The 18,362-nt window shown below is 38.7% G+C and overlaps 1 protein-coding gene across 2 annotated transcripts; it reads right to left on the bottom strand.

Annotated features, from left to right (window-relative positions):
• Positions 1-5: 5 nt before the first annotated feature.
• LOC139984560 (uncharacterized) lies at positions 6-16,440 on the bottom strand. 2 transcript variants are annotated; one of them, XM_071998500.1, is made up of 10 exons: positions 16,156-16,440; positions 10,576-10,621; positions 9,630-9,850; positions 6,362-6,422; positions 6,022-6,137; positions 5,683-5,781; positions 5,545-5,625; positions 3,798-3,858; positions 3,457-3,572; positions 6-1,938 (listed from the first exon to the last, which is right to left on the bottom strand). In XM_071998500.1, exons 1-10 carry the CDS (start codon positions 16,165-16,167, stop codon positions 1,876-1,878), a joined length of 876 nt encoding a protein of 291 aa, XP_071854601.1. In that variant the 5' UTR covers positions 16,168-16,440; the 3' UTR covers positions 6-1,875. The 2 variants fall into 2 exon arrangements, with proteins under 2 accessions (XP_071854601.1, XP_071854600.1); XM_071998499.1 differs by having other exon boundaries at positions 5,545-5,781; positions 16,156-16,353.
• Between the last annotated feature and the right edge of the window lie 1,922 nt (positions 16,441-18,362).

The raw sequence follows: 18,362 nt of genomic DNA, 5'->3' as shown, positions 1-18,362 counted from the left end.
TTAAGCAAAATGGAATGAGATTTTTATTTTGTCTCAAAAGAACATTTTTTGTTGCAAAATATCAATTTTATTTATATATTCATATTACTATTTAATCTTTTACTCGCTTCTTTTCTTATTTATTTACATCATTTACATATCAACATGAATAGTAAAAACCAGTATTAATGTTCTGCTTCTTGTAAGTTGTTAATCTTGAGATAAGAAATGTGAACATTTAGTCCGCTTTATCAATTAGTCTTCTTTTTTTCTTGAGAAGAGATCGACCTATTCAATCCCGGATCACATTTACTTGGAAAGTCTAGCATTTTTACTGGTGGTATGGATGATTAAATACACCCCACCCATTCGGAAGAACATCAATTTAAGGGAGGGACACAACATTCGTGTCCAGTAACTTGTGTAACTATGGTTTTGCAAAGGGGCAGGAGGGGGGGGGGGGGTGCAACCCTACTTGGCTACGTACCTGATCTGTCGTGGGTGGTCGTTAGTCGCCAGACACGTGCTTTGCATGTTAGAATAGATTATGTAACCAGAATGAAAACATTTCATGGTGCCTTGCTGCTGCTCATTGATTTGATTAACAGGGAACACTCCAAGTGTGCAATGCTGAAGCATTCCCTTAAGTTATGTGTACAAACTGTTGTTATCAAATAATGCTAGCCAGGGCCCTTCATAAATATGCATGAACCATTTGTAGCACACATCAGCATGTGTCTGCTAACTGCAAATATCACTAATCCAAGTTGAAGATCAAACATATGTTTCCCACATAAGTAACTGCAGTTTGATATATAATTCCTCACCCAGTGAACTCATCATTAGTCATGGCATGAGCACAAAAAAAACCCAATTAGGTTCACTTACTCACTAAATATGGTGAAATTTTTAATCATACGAACTTGTTAGTAATTTTACCTAAATAATGCAAAGTCACACCTCATAAATACACACGTTATCAATTGCAACACACATCGCCTTGTGTAGGCTACGTCACTCACGTTTATGAAACTGTGACTTATATGATTGTCTAGTTACTGGAATTTTAAGATTTCACATTTGACCCAATGACCTCATTAATATTCATTACATGAGCACCAAAATCAATAGGGTAATCTCATCATCATGGACCACCCACCCACCAAGTATGTTATTGACCAATCATTCCCTTGTCCAGTAAACTTCTGTTACAAAAATTTGTACTTTGTACTTTTGTGGCAAACAAATAAATAAATGTAAATGTAAAAAAAAAATAATAATGCTTTGCCCCGCCTCCTCATAAATATGCATGATATCAACTCAGCATGTATAGGTGTTCTACCAATATATCCATACCAAGTTTGTAGAAACTCCCAACTTATGGACGCCAAGTTATTGCAATTTGAAGATTTTGACGTTTCACCCTGTGACCTCATTAATATTCATGATATGAGCACCACAATCAATAGGGTTCATCATCTCATTATTGACCACCCACCCACCAAGTATGGCATTGATCAAGCATTCCCTTGTTGAGTTATCGTGCATACAAACTACTAAAGTGTCACACACATACACATGCATACACACCGACCTGATCACAAAGGTTCCTTTTGCTTTCAGCAAGGAACCATCAGCTTGTAAAATTGCAATAAAAAGAGTTTAAGTCCGGTTCAGGCTGAGCAGAAATTCAGAGGTTGCCTAAGAACCTTTTTCGCTCCTCGGCAAGCAACAACCGAAATTCCTTACGTAAAATAATTTCCTCTGTGTCTTCATGGATTATTTGGCATCAAGGACTGGCATTTAGTTTTGAAAGAATGGGTTAGAATATTTGATGAGCTTTGTTCACGCTTATCGTACAAGTAGCCTCAGCTCAGTACTTCTCTCGGATTTCTTTTAGGCTGCTCCAGCATAAAGTTGTCTGCCGTTATGTTCTTTACCATTCATATCATCTTCACACTGATAGTGAGAAAAAAGAAAGAAGAAGAAGAAGAAAATAATACCAACTACCTTCTTTCAAAGAAGATATTATTCTTAAATTAATCATATATAAATTTTTATTTACATCAAAGGAGGTTTAAGGAAAAACAACTTACATGAAACTTTTGGGTTTAATACTTTACAAAACAAATATGCGTCAATCATCATCAGTTGTTATTGTGAAAAATTAATTAGAATAAAACAGAAGCAAATAGAGTAAAGGCTGATTAAAATAAAAAAGCACCGCGCAACACAACTGACACACAACAATTAATGTTACCCACACACGACACAGAGGCAAGATGCGAAGTACAGCGTCACACACCTTATAAAAATAAAGGGAAACTGATTTACACTCCTTGCTAATAACACCAATATTGTCAAAATATGGTCAAAAATACTTTTACAACCTCTTGCTAATCAATAACACAAATTATAATGTAACCAGAATGAAACCTTTTCTTGGTTCCTTGATGCTGCTCATTGATTTAATTAACAGGGAACACTCCAAGTATGTAATGATGAAGCATTCCCTTAAGTTATGTGTACAAACTGTTGTTACCACAATAATGCTAGCCAGGGCCCTTCATAAATATGCATGAACCATTTGTAGTACACATCAGTATGTGACTGCTATCTACAAATATCACTAATCCAATTTTGAAGATCAAACATAGTTCCTACATAAGTTACTGCAATTTGATATATAATCCCTCATCCTGTAAACTCATTTAAGTCATGACATCAGCACCAACAACAATTAGGTTCACTTACTCACTAAAAATGGTAACTACATGATCAATAATTTGTTGCCTTGTAAAGTTATCAATCATACAAACTTGTAACCTAAATAATGCAAAGCCACACCTCATAATTACACATGTTATCAATTGCAACACATATTGCCATGTGTAGGCTAACTATTAATAACTGATTTATGATTGTCTAGTTATAATTGCAATTTGAAGTATTTGACCATGTGACCTTATTAATATTCATTATATTAACACCACAATCAATAGGGTTTATCAACTCATTATAGACCACCCACCCACCAAGTATGGCATTGATCAATGATTCCCTTGTTAAGGTATCGTGCATACAAAGTGTCACACACATACTCTTGCAAGAAACCAACAACATTCTTTCAGATATTGGATTTTATAAAACTCTGATCTTTGATGAACAGAACACTGACTGCATGGTCATCTTTCACAGGAACTATCCATGGGTGTTGGGGAACTTTAAGGATTTAAAAGCCTATAAACAAAGGCGCAATACAGAATACAGTTTTCAATTACACTCAAACCATACTTTTCAATAACATCTGAAGAACTGACAAAATAGTCTTCTGAATCAACAGCCGATGAAAAAAATGGTTAAGCCCACCCACACCCCACCTGCATCATGGTATTCAAGAATATTCATGCTTCATTCGATATAAACTAATGACAGAACTGATTGAAAATTGCTTGGTTGCAAGTTGGTTCCACGTACCTTTGCACCAGAAGCTTGGTTTCTCCTGGCTGATTGAGGGAACTTGTAGGTAGGTCTCTGGGTAGGGATGGCTCCACCTCTACGCATTCCCGGAGCATTTGGTAACCCTTGTACACCTGAAAGAGGAAACAAATTGATTAGAATGTTTAGGAAAGTAAAGTGCCATTATATTTAAAGGCTGTAAAAGAGATAGTGAGAAGTAATGGAAAATAGAAATGATAGTGAAAATGTTAGATTTATTAGTAATAGCTAAAATGACACCACACTTGTAACTAACACTTTAAGAAAGAATATTTAGAACTTTTGATACTTGATGATTGTAAAATGAAAAGATGTCCTACCAGAAATCTTCTTCTGTTCCTTCTGCTGGTGAACGGCCACAACAGACAAAGCTTCAGAAATCTGGAAGAGACAAGAAAAACAAAAATTCTCTATAGAAAATTTGAAGACATTATTGAATCAGCCTTAAAGGAGAGATCCAGTCATTACTAAGCAATTACTTAAAAGGTGAATATTTAGGAAACTGATAATCCCAGGCAACATGATACTGAAGATTATGAACTAAATCTATTAACAATCAGGGAGAAGAAAAAATGCTAAACCAGCTCAGGAATAACTTCTTTAGGAAGCTTTGAAGAATTTTTGAATTTACCATATATATGAGACTTTTAACAACTATCACACATAACAAAATACATAATAACAATATGTCACTACATATAACAACATAATATATATAACAACTATAACCAGAATGCAAAATGCATTGTAGTTTCGATGATGGAACACAAGCAGATTTCTTCATGAATCTGACGTTATGTATAGTGAGGGTGTACAACATACTTTATCTTAGTAATACAGTGTAAAGCAGTGTAATGTGACAAACAATAAATTCACAATGACACAGGCTGTCCTGAAATAACAATTTACCTCAACAACAGCCTTCTTGTACTAAATGTGATACATCAACATACTAAACATGACATCTGTCCCTGTTGAAATATCGTGTAATACATGGTTTTCTTGATTTGACTCCTGGTGAACTCAAACGACCATTGACCTCCGCCCACAACATAAGGCTTTTTGTACTCAATGTGGTACAATTGCATACCAAATTTACTTCCCTTGCGATATGATGTTAAGGAAGGTGAGAAGGGAGTGAAGTAAATGTTTGGCATTTGTTGACTTTAAATTACCTTTGACCTCCACCAAAATCAGTGGGCTTCTTTTACTCAATGTTATACACCTTCATAACAAGTATGAGATCTGCCCAAGCTTCCAATATTGAGATATGATGTTTACAAGAATTGCAAAATTTGACAATGGATGACCCAAATGACCTTTGACCTCCACAAAAACTACAGACTTCTTGTACTCAATGTGCTACTTCTACACACTAAATATGAGGTCTGCCCAAGCTTCCCTTCTTGAGATATCATGTTTGCAAGGTTCTGACAATTTGACCCCTGGTGACCCCAAATGACCTTCGACTTCCCAAACAAACAAACAACAATTCTTGTACTTAACGTTATACACCTTCATACCAAGTATGAGATCTACACAAGCTCCCAATATTAAGATCTCATGTTAACAAGGTTTATACAATTTGACCCTGATGACCCCAAATGACCTTTGACTCCCACCAAGAACAATAGGCTTCTTGTACTCAATGTGTTACTTCTACATATCAAATGTGAGGTCTGCTCTAGCTTAATTTCTTGAGATATAGTGTTTACAAGGTTATAATATTTGAATCCTGGTGACCCCAAATGTAAACCTTTTGACCTCCATATAAACAATAAGGTTCTTGTACTTAATGTGGTACTTCTACACACTAAATATGAAATTGGTCCGACCTTCCCTTCTTCAGATATGGTGTTTACAAGCTGGGCGCACAAACGCAAACACATATATACGCCATCATGAATGCAAAGATTACGATCATGATCCAAACCAAAATCCATAAAATAACTACAGCATTTCAGGCTTCAAATTCAAAGATACTATCATGTGATTGGAATCAGGACAAAAAATGTTCAGGTACATGTAAACATCTGCTTCAAAACAATTGTAAAATGAAGAGTTCACCTTGGCTTTGAGGGATTCGTCCGACTGCAACAAATGGAGCAGCTCAGCGTTGTCCATCTCCAAGAGCATACCGGTGATCTTACCAGCAACATCTCCGTGAGACTGCGAGATGATGGAGAAAAGACGCTCCCCCAACATCTGCTTCTGCTCATGTGGTTGGGCCTGGGCCAACATCTGAGCTGTCAATGGTGCCTGACCAGGGACGTGGACAGCCTGCTGAGGAATTTCATGCGTGTCCTATAACAAAGGAAATACAGAATACAGTTTTCAATAACACTCAAAACCAAAGGTTTCACTAACATCTGAAACAAAATATCAAGTGTCTTCTGCATCAACAGTTGATGAGCAAAGTGAAAGCATTGGTTAAGCCCACCCAGACCCCACCCCATCATGGCATTCAAACAAACCCATGCTGCAGTTGATAGAAGCCAACTACAAAAACTGAAAATTGCTTGGTTGCAAGTTGGTTTCACTTACCTTTGCACCAGAAGCTTTGTTTCTCCTGGCTGATTGAGGGAACTTGTAGGTAGGTCTCTGGGTAGGGATGGCTCCACCTCTACGCATTGCCTGAGCATTTGGTAACCCTTGTACACCTAAAAGAGGAAACAAATTGATTAGAATGTTTAGACAAGTAAAGTGCCATTATATTAAAGGCTGTAAAAGACTAAGTGAGAAGTAATGGAAAATAGAAATGATAGTGAAAATGATAGATTTATTAGTAATTGCTCTAATGGCACCACACTTGTAACTAACACTTTAAGAAAGAATATTTAGAACTTTTGATACTTAATGAGTGTGAAACGAAAAGATGTCTTACCAGAAATCTTCTTCTGTTCCTTATGCTGGTGAACGGCCAGAACAGACAAAGCTTCAGAAATCTGGGAGAGACAAGAAAAACAAAAATTCTCTATGGTAAATTTGAAGTAATTATTGAATCAGCCTTAAAGGAGAGATCCAGTCATTATCAAGCAATTACTTAAAAGGTGAATATTTAGGAAAGTGATAATCCAAGGCAACATGATACTCAAGATTATGAACTAAATCTATTAACATTCAGGAAGAAGAAAAATGCTAAACCAGCTCCGGAAAAAACTTCTCTAGGAAAATTTCAAGAATTTTGAATTTTACCATATACGTGAGACCTTAAACAACTATAACAAATAACAACGTACATAATTACAACATGTAACAACAATAACAATATAATATATATAACAACTATAACCAGAATGCATTGCGTTTTCGATGATGTAACACGAGCAGATTTCTTCATGAATCTGACGTAATGTATAGTGAGGGTGTACAACATACTTTATCCTAGTAATACAGTGAAAAGCAGTGTGATGTGACAAACAATAAATTCACAAATGACACAGGCTGTCCTGAAATAACCATTTATCTCAACAACAGCCTTCTTGTACTAAATGTGATACATCAACATACTAAACATGACATCTGTCCCTGTTGAAATCGTGTAATACATGGTTTTCCCAATTTAACCCCATGTGAACTCAAATGGCCATTGACCTTTGCCCACAAAGTTAGGCTTCTTGTATGCAATGTGGTACAATTATATACCAAATATGCTCCCCTGGCGATATTATGTTTCGGTAGGTACATTAGTGTAGAGAGACAGTTAGGAGGGAAGTGAGGTAAATGTTTGGCGTTTGTTGGCTTCAAAAGACCTTTGACCTCCAGCAAATTCAGTAGAATTCTTTTACTCGATGTTTTACACCTTCATACTTAGTATGAGATCTGCCCAAGCTTCCTATATTGAGATATCATGTTAACAATGTTTGCACATTTTAACCTCTGATGACCCCAAATGACAATTGACCTCCACCAAAAACAATAGGCTTCTTGTACTCAATGTGCTACTTCTACACACTAAATATGAGGGTGCCCAAGCTTCCCATTTTGAGATATAGTGTTTACAAATTTTTCACAAATTTTTTTTTCTCTCTTTTTTTTATATTTTTTTATCCTGCAACTATAACTTAACATAATATACCACTCTAGTGGTGTCTTAGTGAAAATTCCTAGATGAAACTAAAAAGTATTTATTTTAATACATTCTGAAGTTGTAAAAAATTATACCAAGGGTACCAATATTTCCTCCAAACACTGCTTTTCATATTACGCAACAAAATGTTTTTTTGTAATAGAAAATAGTCCCTCCGAATCAATAGTAACTTATTCTGCAGTGGAATTTCTTTCCGTACTTTGCAGTTGAAAATGAATTTCTTAACTAAAATTTTAATTAAATTCAGCTCTCTGGCAATGTCCGCACCAAACAACACTGTCTTAATGTCTAGTACTATACCAATATCTATATTGTTTAACAAAGTTTGGAGATGATTCCAAAGCCTAACTGAGAGTGGGCAATAATAGAAAAATGTTCAATTGTCTCAACATACCTATGACAAAAAGTACAAGTGTCATGAGTAATTGCTTTTATTAAATGCAAATACTTATTGGACGGGATAATCCTCTGAAGCAACCTATACTGAAACCACCTCAAATTAACATCACCAGAACACTTGAATGGCACTGAACAATAAAAAGACCAATCTTCCTCAGTAATATCGAGGGTACCACACCATTTCGTATAGGATTTCTGAATCAACTTCGATTCCTGTAGTCACTTGTTGTAAATATCTTTCGAACGGAACATACCATTGTAAAGCATTTTGTTAAAGTAGCAATTGTTTGGAAAAGCAATATCCATATTCCCATCCAGAGCAGGTCCATTCCAAAAAGTTTTAATGGAGTTAATAATACCATAATATTCTACAAAATTCGTGGAAACAAGATATTTTTGGATGAAATTGTCAAAACTATAAAACCTGCCATCAATTGTGACAAAATCGCAAACAAAACGGATACCTTTGTCATACCAGCGCTTGTAATACACTGGACTGTTACCAATTTCAATCAGCCCATTATTCCAGAGAGGCAAAGTTAATATGGTCGCATCATCCTTAATGGTAGATAGCTCATCTCGAATAAATATATATGTTATTTCGAAGAGATTTCTCCAAAAGGGGTTAGCAGATCTCAAACTAGCTAATTTTATATAGAAATCCCCATTGGTAAAAAACATGTCGGTGCAAATATTATATTTACGTAAATAACAAGAGCTGAAGCTGAAATGATCACTCTTCAGAAGACGACCAAAAGTGCTTATTTTGAGTGCCTCACAGTGTTTAGAAAAATCTATCATATTCAACCCTCCATCTGCATAACTGAGCTTAATTGTTTACGGCTTATACGGTCTGGTTTATTTTTCCATACGAAACGGAAAAATAAAGAATTTACCCTATTTCTATACTCCAAGTCAGGCAGCGGAAGTGACATAATATAATAGTTGAAACATGGTAACATGAGAGACCTAACAATTGTAATACGACCAAGAGCTTTAAGATAACGCTTTTCCCACAATTTTATCACATTTGATTTGAAACTTTATTCAATGCTTTCACAATTTGATCCCTGATGACCCAACTGACCTTTGACCTCCACAAAAAAAATACGATTCTTGTACTTATTGTTATACACCTTCATACCTAGTATGAGATCTACCCAAGCTTCCAATAATAATATATCGTGCTAACGTAATCAAAGGCCACTTATTGTGTATTGTGGTGAGGCCTTAGTAGCCAATTTCAAAGTGAACGTATTCAGTCAAACAGGAAGCGGTTAACTTAAAAATCCAATATTAGAGAGTTTTTAGGTTACTGATATATATATAACATAAATTGTCTTTGATCCCTGCATTCGTTTTTAGTACTTCTACCAACCAAATATGAAATTGGTTCGACCTTCCCTTCTTCACATATCGTGTTTACAGCTGGGTGTCACAAACGCACATACCCAGACACCCACACACATAAAAAATCCATCATGAATGCAAAGGTTACGATTATCATCGAAACCAAAAGCCATAAAATAACTACAGCATTTCATTCTTCAAATTCAAAGACACTAAATTGTGATTGGAATCATGACAATGAGGACAAAGAATGTTCAGGTTACATGTAAACATCTGCTCCAACCAAAACAAATGTAAAACTTAAAGAGTTCACCTTTGCTTTGAGGGATTCGTCCGTCTCCAACATATGGAGCAGCTCAGCGTTGTCCATCTCCAAGAGCATACCGGTGATCTTACCAGCAACATCTCCGTGAGACTGCTGGATGATGGAGAAAAGACGCTCCCCCAACATGTGCTTCTGCTCATGTGGTTGGGCCTGGGCCAACATCTGAGCTGTCAATGGTGCATGACCAGGGACATGGACAACCAGCTGTCCTATTACCAGAATGCAAAAATACATTGTGGTTCAGTGATGTAATATGAGCAGTTTTCTTCATGAATCTTAAGTAATGTATAGTGAGGGTGTACATGTTTACAAGGGTTTCACGATTTGACCTCTGATAAACACAAATGACCTTAGATCTCCACCAAAAACAATAGGCTTCTTTAACTTCTACACACTAAATTAGCGGTCGGCCCAAGCTTCCAGTATTGAGATATCGTGATTAAAAGTGTTCATAATTTGACCCCTGGAGACCCCAAATGACCTTTTCTCTCCCAAAACAATAGGCTTCTTTTACAAAATGTGGTAGTCCTACACACCAAATATGAGCTAGGTTTGTCCATAATTCCCTTCTTGAGATATCGTGCTTACGAAGATTTCACAATTTGACCCCTGGTGACCCCAAATGACCTTTGACCTCCACCAAAAGCAATAGATTTTTTTAACTCAATGTGGTACTTCTACACACTGAAATGAAATCTGCAAATGCCCCCATCTTGAGATATCATGTTTACAAAGTTTTCACAATTTGACCCCTGGTGACCACAAATGACCTTTGACCCCCACCAAAAACAGTAGGCTTCTTGTACTCAATGTGGTACTTTTACACACCAAATATGAAATTGGTCTGACCTTCCCATCTTGAGATATAGTGTTGTCAAGCTGGACGTCACAAACGCACGCACGCACGCACACACACACCTAACAGATGTTTTACCTTGAACTCTGCCCGACATCCGGCACTGTCTGGTAGTAGTTGAACCCTGGATAATGGAAAGGACAGCAGAGGCAAAGGTCATAGGCTACATAAGAATTGTATGTCAAAAATAAGCCTTTCATGGAATATAGATCATATATCAACAAGGACTCCCAAATTCAGAAAGAGTGTATGCACCATTGTAATCTCTGGGATCATTTACAATAAAGTAACAGAACACGGTCTAACCATGCTCCAAAGTAACCTTGCTTGTGCATCTTTTGATAGACGGAGAGCGTTGTGGTCAAGTGGTTAAGGCAGTGGACTTGTGATATAAGGATTGCAGGTTCGAGGCTTGACCAGATCATTGCGTCGTGTTCTTGGGCACGGCACTTTATCTCCATTGCCTCTCTTCACCCAGGTGTATAAATGGGTACCTGTGAGATAAACTCAACTGGGCGCTGTTTAGCTGCTGCCATGTGGAGGGATTGTCTCTATATGTTTGACAGGTTAGCGTTGACCAGGGTAATATTGTGATGCACCTTGACCACCGAAGTTATCGGTGGATATGTCTGCGCTTTATAAATCTACAATATTATTATTATTATTATTAGAGCTAATAGTTAAAATCTTCCCTCAAAAGACTAGCATAAGGTCTATTAGTTTAACTACCAAAACAGACCATTGACAATACAGGAAAGTAAAATTCTTTCAAAGACTCTACAAAAATTGTAAGGACAAAATACTTAGGACACGTCTACACAACAATTCCGATTCTCCTTGCTAGTAAGAACAATATTATTAAAATATGGTCAAAAAGATTTTCACAACCTGTTGCTCATCACTAGCACAATTTTTTTTTAAAGCAGCACTTTATTAGATATTCGATTTCAATAATATCTCTGATCTTTTATGAACAGAACACTGACTGGTCTTCTTTCACAGGAACTATCCATGGATGTTGTGGAACTTTATGGATTTGACAGCCTTCTGAATGTTTCAGTGATAGAGCCATCAAAACGTCTGCAGTAGTTGAACGAGACAAGCAGGTCTGGATTAAGAATATGTGGGTCGGGCCATAGACCATATTTTCTTTGTGGGCAAAGGGGGGGGGGGTGGAGCGTAATGTTGATCAAAGCTAAGCAGATGTTGGTGGCCTCTACTTCTGAGGGGAAGCAGACAAAGCCAAATCCACGGGACACCTCTTTGTCATTCTTCATGACCTGGGAAGTGGATGTCAGTAGAATATTCATTCGTTACTAACCAAAGAATCTAACTCATCCATTTAAGATTTCCGCGGTTTCGAACTACATTTAGTGAAATAGCTTTAAATCCGCACCCCTTCCTGGCGCATATAGGCTGAAATACGACCAAAAGACTTTCGTCACCCTCCCTTGACAAATTCCTCTCGTTTCCGCGCTTTCGACCTTGCTATATAGCAAGGTCGATGACGTGGAAAGCGCAGAAACCGTTGATATTTAACCCTGTATCTCGATTACCGAATCGGTTGATCGATTTCCGCGGTTTCTGCGTTGTCGATCTGGCCTGGTTGTAAGTCCCCGTAACACAATGCACAATACTATTTAGGCAGTTCCGCGAATTCCAACGACACATCTAAGAATGGAGTGGTAGTTTTTAAATATTTTTCTTCGTTACATTATTCTTACCACGTTGTATGTTCCTTGCAATAGTTCCGAACGGTTTCCTTCTTCGATATGTTGTGAAGCTTCAATTTCGGCCCGTTTAACAGGCTCGAACTGATACGGTTCTATGCCTAACAGTAACACCTCAGGTCCTCACTCAATGCAATGTTCGGTTCAATATGGGCATGATCATGGGCGGGATTACGGGGGGGCAAGAGGGGGCATTTGCCCCCCCACTTTTTCCCAGACCTTAGTTCACTTTTTTGTCGTTTTTGCAGACAAATGTGCACAACCCTAATCGAAGTTATTCCGCCACAACAGCTCTATCAAATAGGCCTATTTGTTTCGAATCTAAGTCGAATTTGTTTTTAACATCGTAACATGTAGCATGCAGAATAACTGGAGCTGGAGCTAGCACATGGTTCGCAGCACAGGTTACGAATCCTGGAGCTAACACACTAGCGATTCAATTCTGCATGTGATGAATCCGCGGCATGTGCTACAGTTCTAGCTTCAGGAATTGATTTTCAACGTTGCTGCTCTACTGAATGCGTTGAATAACTTAATCCAGAGAAACGATTTACGAAAGCCAGATTTGCATATTGGGTATATCAATAATTAAATTCAATACACTGACACATGACACCCCCCCCCCCCGTGTTATTCAACAATATGCAATGGCAATGCCGATGTAGTATCTTTACTGCTCGAAATCCTGGAATGATGCATGAAAATCGAATAATGTGAATTACAAATTGGCACTAACACAGTAACACATTAAGTCCATTGTTTACTGCCAGGTAATAATTTCATTTTTAAAATCTCAGCCAGTACTATGAAATGACTCGTAACCGATATTGCTCCATGTTGCACCTAGTCGCATTGTAAAATCCAAAAGGTCACCCCGCCTCGACTTCAGTGGCGACGGAACCGGTGGACTTGAGGGGCTTATCCCCCATGAAAAGAGTGGGGGGGGGGTTAGGTATGTTCAGCCCCCAATATTTGCCAAGTGCTCCAAGAAGTGGGGACCGCGGGGAGAATTTCGAAGTGGGTGCTGAACATATTCTTGATCGGTCCAATGCACAATATACTAATAATTTTAGGGGGAAAGAACTGTCTAGATGCGATTTATTGTTACCAGAGGTGTCATTTTTGCTGAAATAGGATTTCCCTTTTTGCTTAAATTTCGACGCACCGCGCCAACTGATGGTGGTGCACCGCCTAAATAGTGACGTATAAGCTTCAGTTGTACATCCCCATATAAGTTCTTCTATCCGTCCTCCCTAAATTAACACACGTTCATTAATTGTTTAAATGCAATTTAAAGCCTATATGGGTGTTAATTTTACCGATCTAAGGGTAAATTTCATCGAAAATTTCGACGCTTAGATAGTGACGTATAACAAAAGTTGTACATCACCATCTGACCATATGTTCTACTATCAATCCTCTTAAAATTTTTAAACGATAATTAACTATCTAGATACAATTGCAGACATGAGATCCATATTTCAAGGATCGGTACATGCAGCTTAGAGCACTCGGGAAGTGCCGTTTCCGGCCATCTGGAGGGTTTGTAAAGCCCAAAAATTTCTTGTACGCTCCGCGCCAACCGATGGTGGCGCTCCGCTTAGATAGTCTTGCTGGCAGGTTTGCCCCCCCACTTTCACAACTCAAATCCCGCCCCTGGGCATGATCGATCATCGCCTTCACTCTCTGCCTTGAATATGAGAAAGTGCACTCTAATTATAGCCCAATTTCAGTGCCTGGTGAAGAACCACTATCACTTTGAACTTCGGTTGCCGCATTTGGTTCTATAATCTGCCATTCCACGGGAAATTTAGATTTGATCTCGCACTGACTTGTTACCGATTGTTTGTGTAGTACGTACACTTGTCGTAGTAAACATACGTGTACATGTTCGGTGGAAACAGCGAGAGCAAATCGTGTGCCTAACATGACGTCACATGACGTCATGAGATTAGGACAATTTTCGGGCGAACGAACTTTTCAAGCCCCGAAGAGGGTAAATTAATTCTCAATTTTCGACTGGAAAAATCACGTTTTTAACTGACAGAATGGTTGATATATGTTCTAGAGAACATGCTTAGATGGATCCCTCAAAAGACTGGACGTTGAAATGTTCGTGTCATGGCCACTTTAATCCTTTTGCAAACAATGACCACATGTGTCGTGTTATAGGGTCTTCATCTGTATGATTGTATGCCTAAATGGTGTCGGTGATGGCCTAATGCCGGTTTTCCATTCGTCATTTGGATACATTTGACAGATTGTACGCACGGGTAGAGTATTGCCGTTCGCACCTGTAACTACCTTCACACTAAACTTATGCTTGCCCGGCAGCTGAGGGCATATTACACATTTGCGTATGCTTCTGTATGTTCAAGATATATGCTAGAACTGATCAGTGAATTGTTCATCTTCACTCTCAATAGTATCATCTTGATCAAGTGTGTGAATTTTTGCCTGTTCACGTTTTGGTTTTGGCGTGGCCCTGTTTTGCGATATTTTTGTGTCCTTGGTTTCTGTTGCTAATCTACCTTTGCCTTTGTTCTTTGACAAATATTTCACATGCTCTACACTTATCGTAATATGCCGGACACTGCCGTGGTGCATGAGACAGGCCACAGGTACCACATTTCTTTTGAGGCTTTCTAAGGGCATGGACTGTTAGATCTGAATCAAGTGTAAGTGATCGTCTGCTTGCAACCAGGGGCGTCAATCCGATTTGCAACGTGGGGGGGGGGGGGGGACGTAATCGATTCGAGTATTCCGGCCGTAAGTACTATCTAAGCGGAGCGCCACCATCGGTTGGCGCGCAGCGTACCAAGAAAATTTCAGATTTCAATACCTGCCAGATCGCTGGAGATGGCTTCTTGCCAGGCTGGATAGCAGCCATCTAGTTGCGTGATTTCGGGTGAAAATTACAAATTCGTCACTCAGGAAATCTGCAATAAAGTTCATGCGACCTTCATTTTTGGTGGATTATTTCTTTTATTAGTGATTCCAATTGACATGAACATTATAACCCAGTGCAAGTTGACAAATGATGCGGCGAACTGGAACCCCAGCCCCATTTTGCCATATGTTTTAGGTTAGAATACCCCTCAATTGTTCGAACCCATGACAACTAACAATCTGTGAATAAATTTACTTCGAAATGGGCACATTATATTGCACCAAGTCGGTCAAGGAATGACCCCAGGGCCTCAGATATAGGCCTATTGCAGGGATGGGCTACCTTTTTTAATGAATGGGCCAGATTTTAGAAGCGAAACACTGACAGGGCCGCACCTAACCAACGACCTGCTGTTGATTTCAAACCTTTGCTTCCGAGGACGTTCAAGAAATAGGTGTGTGTACTAATCTGTATTCACAAAAACATAATGTCAATACAGTCCAATTGATAATTAATGGTGATAATAGACCTACCTGACAGCATCATAAGTGCAGATAAATTCTAGGCAGCTAGTTCGTTTTTTGTGATGATGTAAAAAATCACTGGCGGGCCGCATGTGGCCCGTGAAATAGTGCATTTTGACTGAGGCATAGTTAGGTCTATAAATTAGGCCTATAATAAGGTCACTATACACACGCATGGTTATGCTGATAAATACACTTTTGTGGGGTTCAACAATGTCGAAGTACACTCACACAGCCCCTTGATCCGCCACTGATGTCAAATACTTAACATATTATAAATTATATCATCACTTAATGGGGGATTATTATTCAACAGAGGTGCATGACTGAAAATGGTGGTTTGGTTACATACCTCACTCATGGTGCAATAAACATAATAAAGATACTAAAACTATACAAATATAAAATAGAGAACATTATATTAATGGTCGAATCCTACCCAAGTAAATGGAGTACATTATATACGAGCGCTTTAGTAGAAGAATTAGTAGAAAACTAATTTGTATATTCTTACCGCTTGATTCATTTCAGTGAAGCACGTTTACACCTGTTTATGCCACGACAACCATCCAGTCGTACTAGACACGTTACATTCATCGGTACTGAAATCAATCAACACTACACTGGCTCGTGTCATATCGATTATTATGCTAAATAGGTCTTTACAGTAGCTCCAGGTGTTTCACCCTTAATGATAAATTTTTCAATTTTTAGGTCATGCACAATCACAGTAATAAATTAATAGGCCTAGATAAACTAGAGTGCGACAGTCGGAAATTCCGACTGTCGCACTCAAATTTTCCAACTATCGTCAGTTTTACTAAGTTTGGGGGTGAGACACCCCACATCCCCCTCTAGCGACGTCCCTGCGTGTACCCAGTGTTCTCACTGTGGAGTAAACTCCGGTATCACTCAACAACAAGGTAACATGGCCATAGGCGTACGAGGCGGGGGGCAGGGGGCAGACTGCCCCCCCCCCCAAATTTCCAGAGGACAAGAAATTCGGGCAAAAGTCCTGAAAAATTTGGGCAGCCTAAGAGGAGAAAAAATAAAATATATATATATATATATATATAATTTTTTTTTAGGCTGCCCGAATTTTTCAGGACTTTTGCCCGAATTTCTTGTGCTCTGGAAATATATGCAGTAGCTTGCCCGAATCTTTTCAAATTTTTGCCCGACAATTCCATGATTTTCTTTATTTAGCATCATGATGCCCGAATATTTCCGTGTAACACCACCGTAAGCGCAGTTCATCTGGGCTACCACGCTTTTTGCACAATCAATTTTTTTTTTAACTAATCAATTGTATACCTGGACCAAGGGCGGCGGAACCGGGCACAGGGGGCACAGGGGGCACGTGCCGCCCACTTTTCCTCAGGTTAAAAATGTGCCTTTTTTCTACATAAAAATTGAGGTGCCTCAAGTTAGCAAGAGGCCAGGGAACCAGAATGAACACTCGGGAAGGGCCGTTTCCGGCCATCTGAGGGGTTTGTAAAACCAAAAAATTTCTAGTACGCTCCGCGCCAACCGATGGTGGCGCTGCGCTCAGATAGTCGTGCAGACAACTTTGCAAATCCTGGCTAAGCCCGTGACTTTTAATGAATTTCTGTGGGTCAAACTCAAAGCTATTTCGAATGGAAAAAATTTGTTAGGATATTAACAAGAAAAAAACCTCTAATTCGGAAGATTCCTGCATTAGCAACTAGCATGATTTCACCTCATTTTGTCTCAAAAGAAAACTTGTTCCTTGTTTCCCAATTTGCGCATTGGATATCGCAGTGCTAGTATGTATATTTTCCTTTAGGGGGGGGGGGGGGGCGTTAATGGAGTGATGTGTATACACAAATAAGATAATACAATAAGAGTTATAAAGGGTACTAAATATAAGGCTGCATCAGTCCAATCCATATTCTGCAAAGTGCCTTTTGATGTCGGTGCCCCCTCCTCCAGATTAAAAGTGCTTCCACCACCCTTGACCTGGACATCCCCAACATGAGTATATAAGAAACATTTTCTTTTTCATGGATGGTGGGGGGGGGGGTAGTGCCTACAAGCCTAGAAGTACAGGTTTATCATATTCTTTGTTATATTTTATACTTTTTTGTAAGACAAATTGCAGTCTCATCCGACACAGCGACATTATCCCGCCTATGTGTCGTTGAACAATGTATGTATTTCTGGAGGTAGCTGAGTACTGTGTTAAAGTAATAAATAAGGTAACTAAATAGGAGCTTTAAAAATATACTGTCCAATTTTTCCCCTTCAAAGTGATGTTACCATTTTTTCTTCTTCTAATTTACCAAATTTTTGGGGAAGTGTAAATTTCTAAAACGTGAGATTATAAAATAAAGAATGTTTAGATGCAACTTGCAAGGCCTCAGAAGTGCCGTTTCCGGCAATCTGAGAGGCATTGTGTGCCAAAAATTTTCTTGTACGCTACGCGCCAACCGATGGTGGCGCTCCGCTTAGATAGTGTCACGGGAACTTTCGGGCACAAAAAGTTCTGCCCCCCCCCCCAAACTGAAATGGTCCCGTACGCCTATGAACATGGCATTGCGCTGCCACGGAATATGCTCCCTATTTCATTTCCCCAATATTAGGGAACGGGCACCGTCTTTGAAACACCATCTACTACTAAACAACAACTATGTACAAGCTTTGGCTCTAGCTATGAAGTGCTGTCTCTTATGATAATGACGGAGCGCACTATTTTTCTAC

The sequence above is a fragment of the Apostichopus japonicus genome, chromosome 17, assembly GCF_037975245.1.
Source record: "Apostichopus japonicus isolate 1M-3 chromosome 17, ASM3797524v1, whole genome shotgun sequence".
Classification (NCBI taxonomy): domain Eukaryota; kingdom Metazoa; phylum Echinodermata; class Holothuroidea; order Aspidochirotida; family Stichopodidae; genus Apostichopus; species Apostichopus japonicus.
The sequence above is the reverse complement of the archived record's forward strand: the minus strand, read 5'-3'. Positions and strand labels throughout refer to the sequence as shown.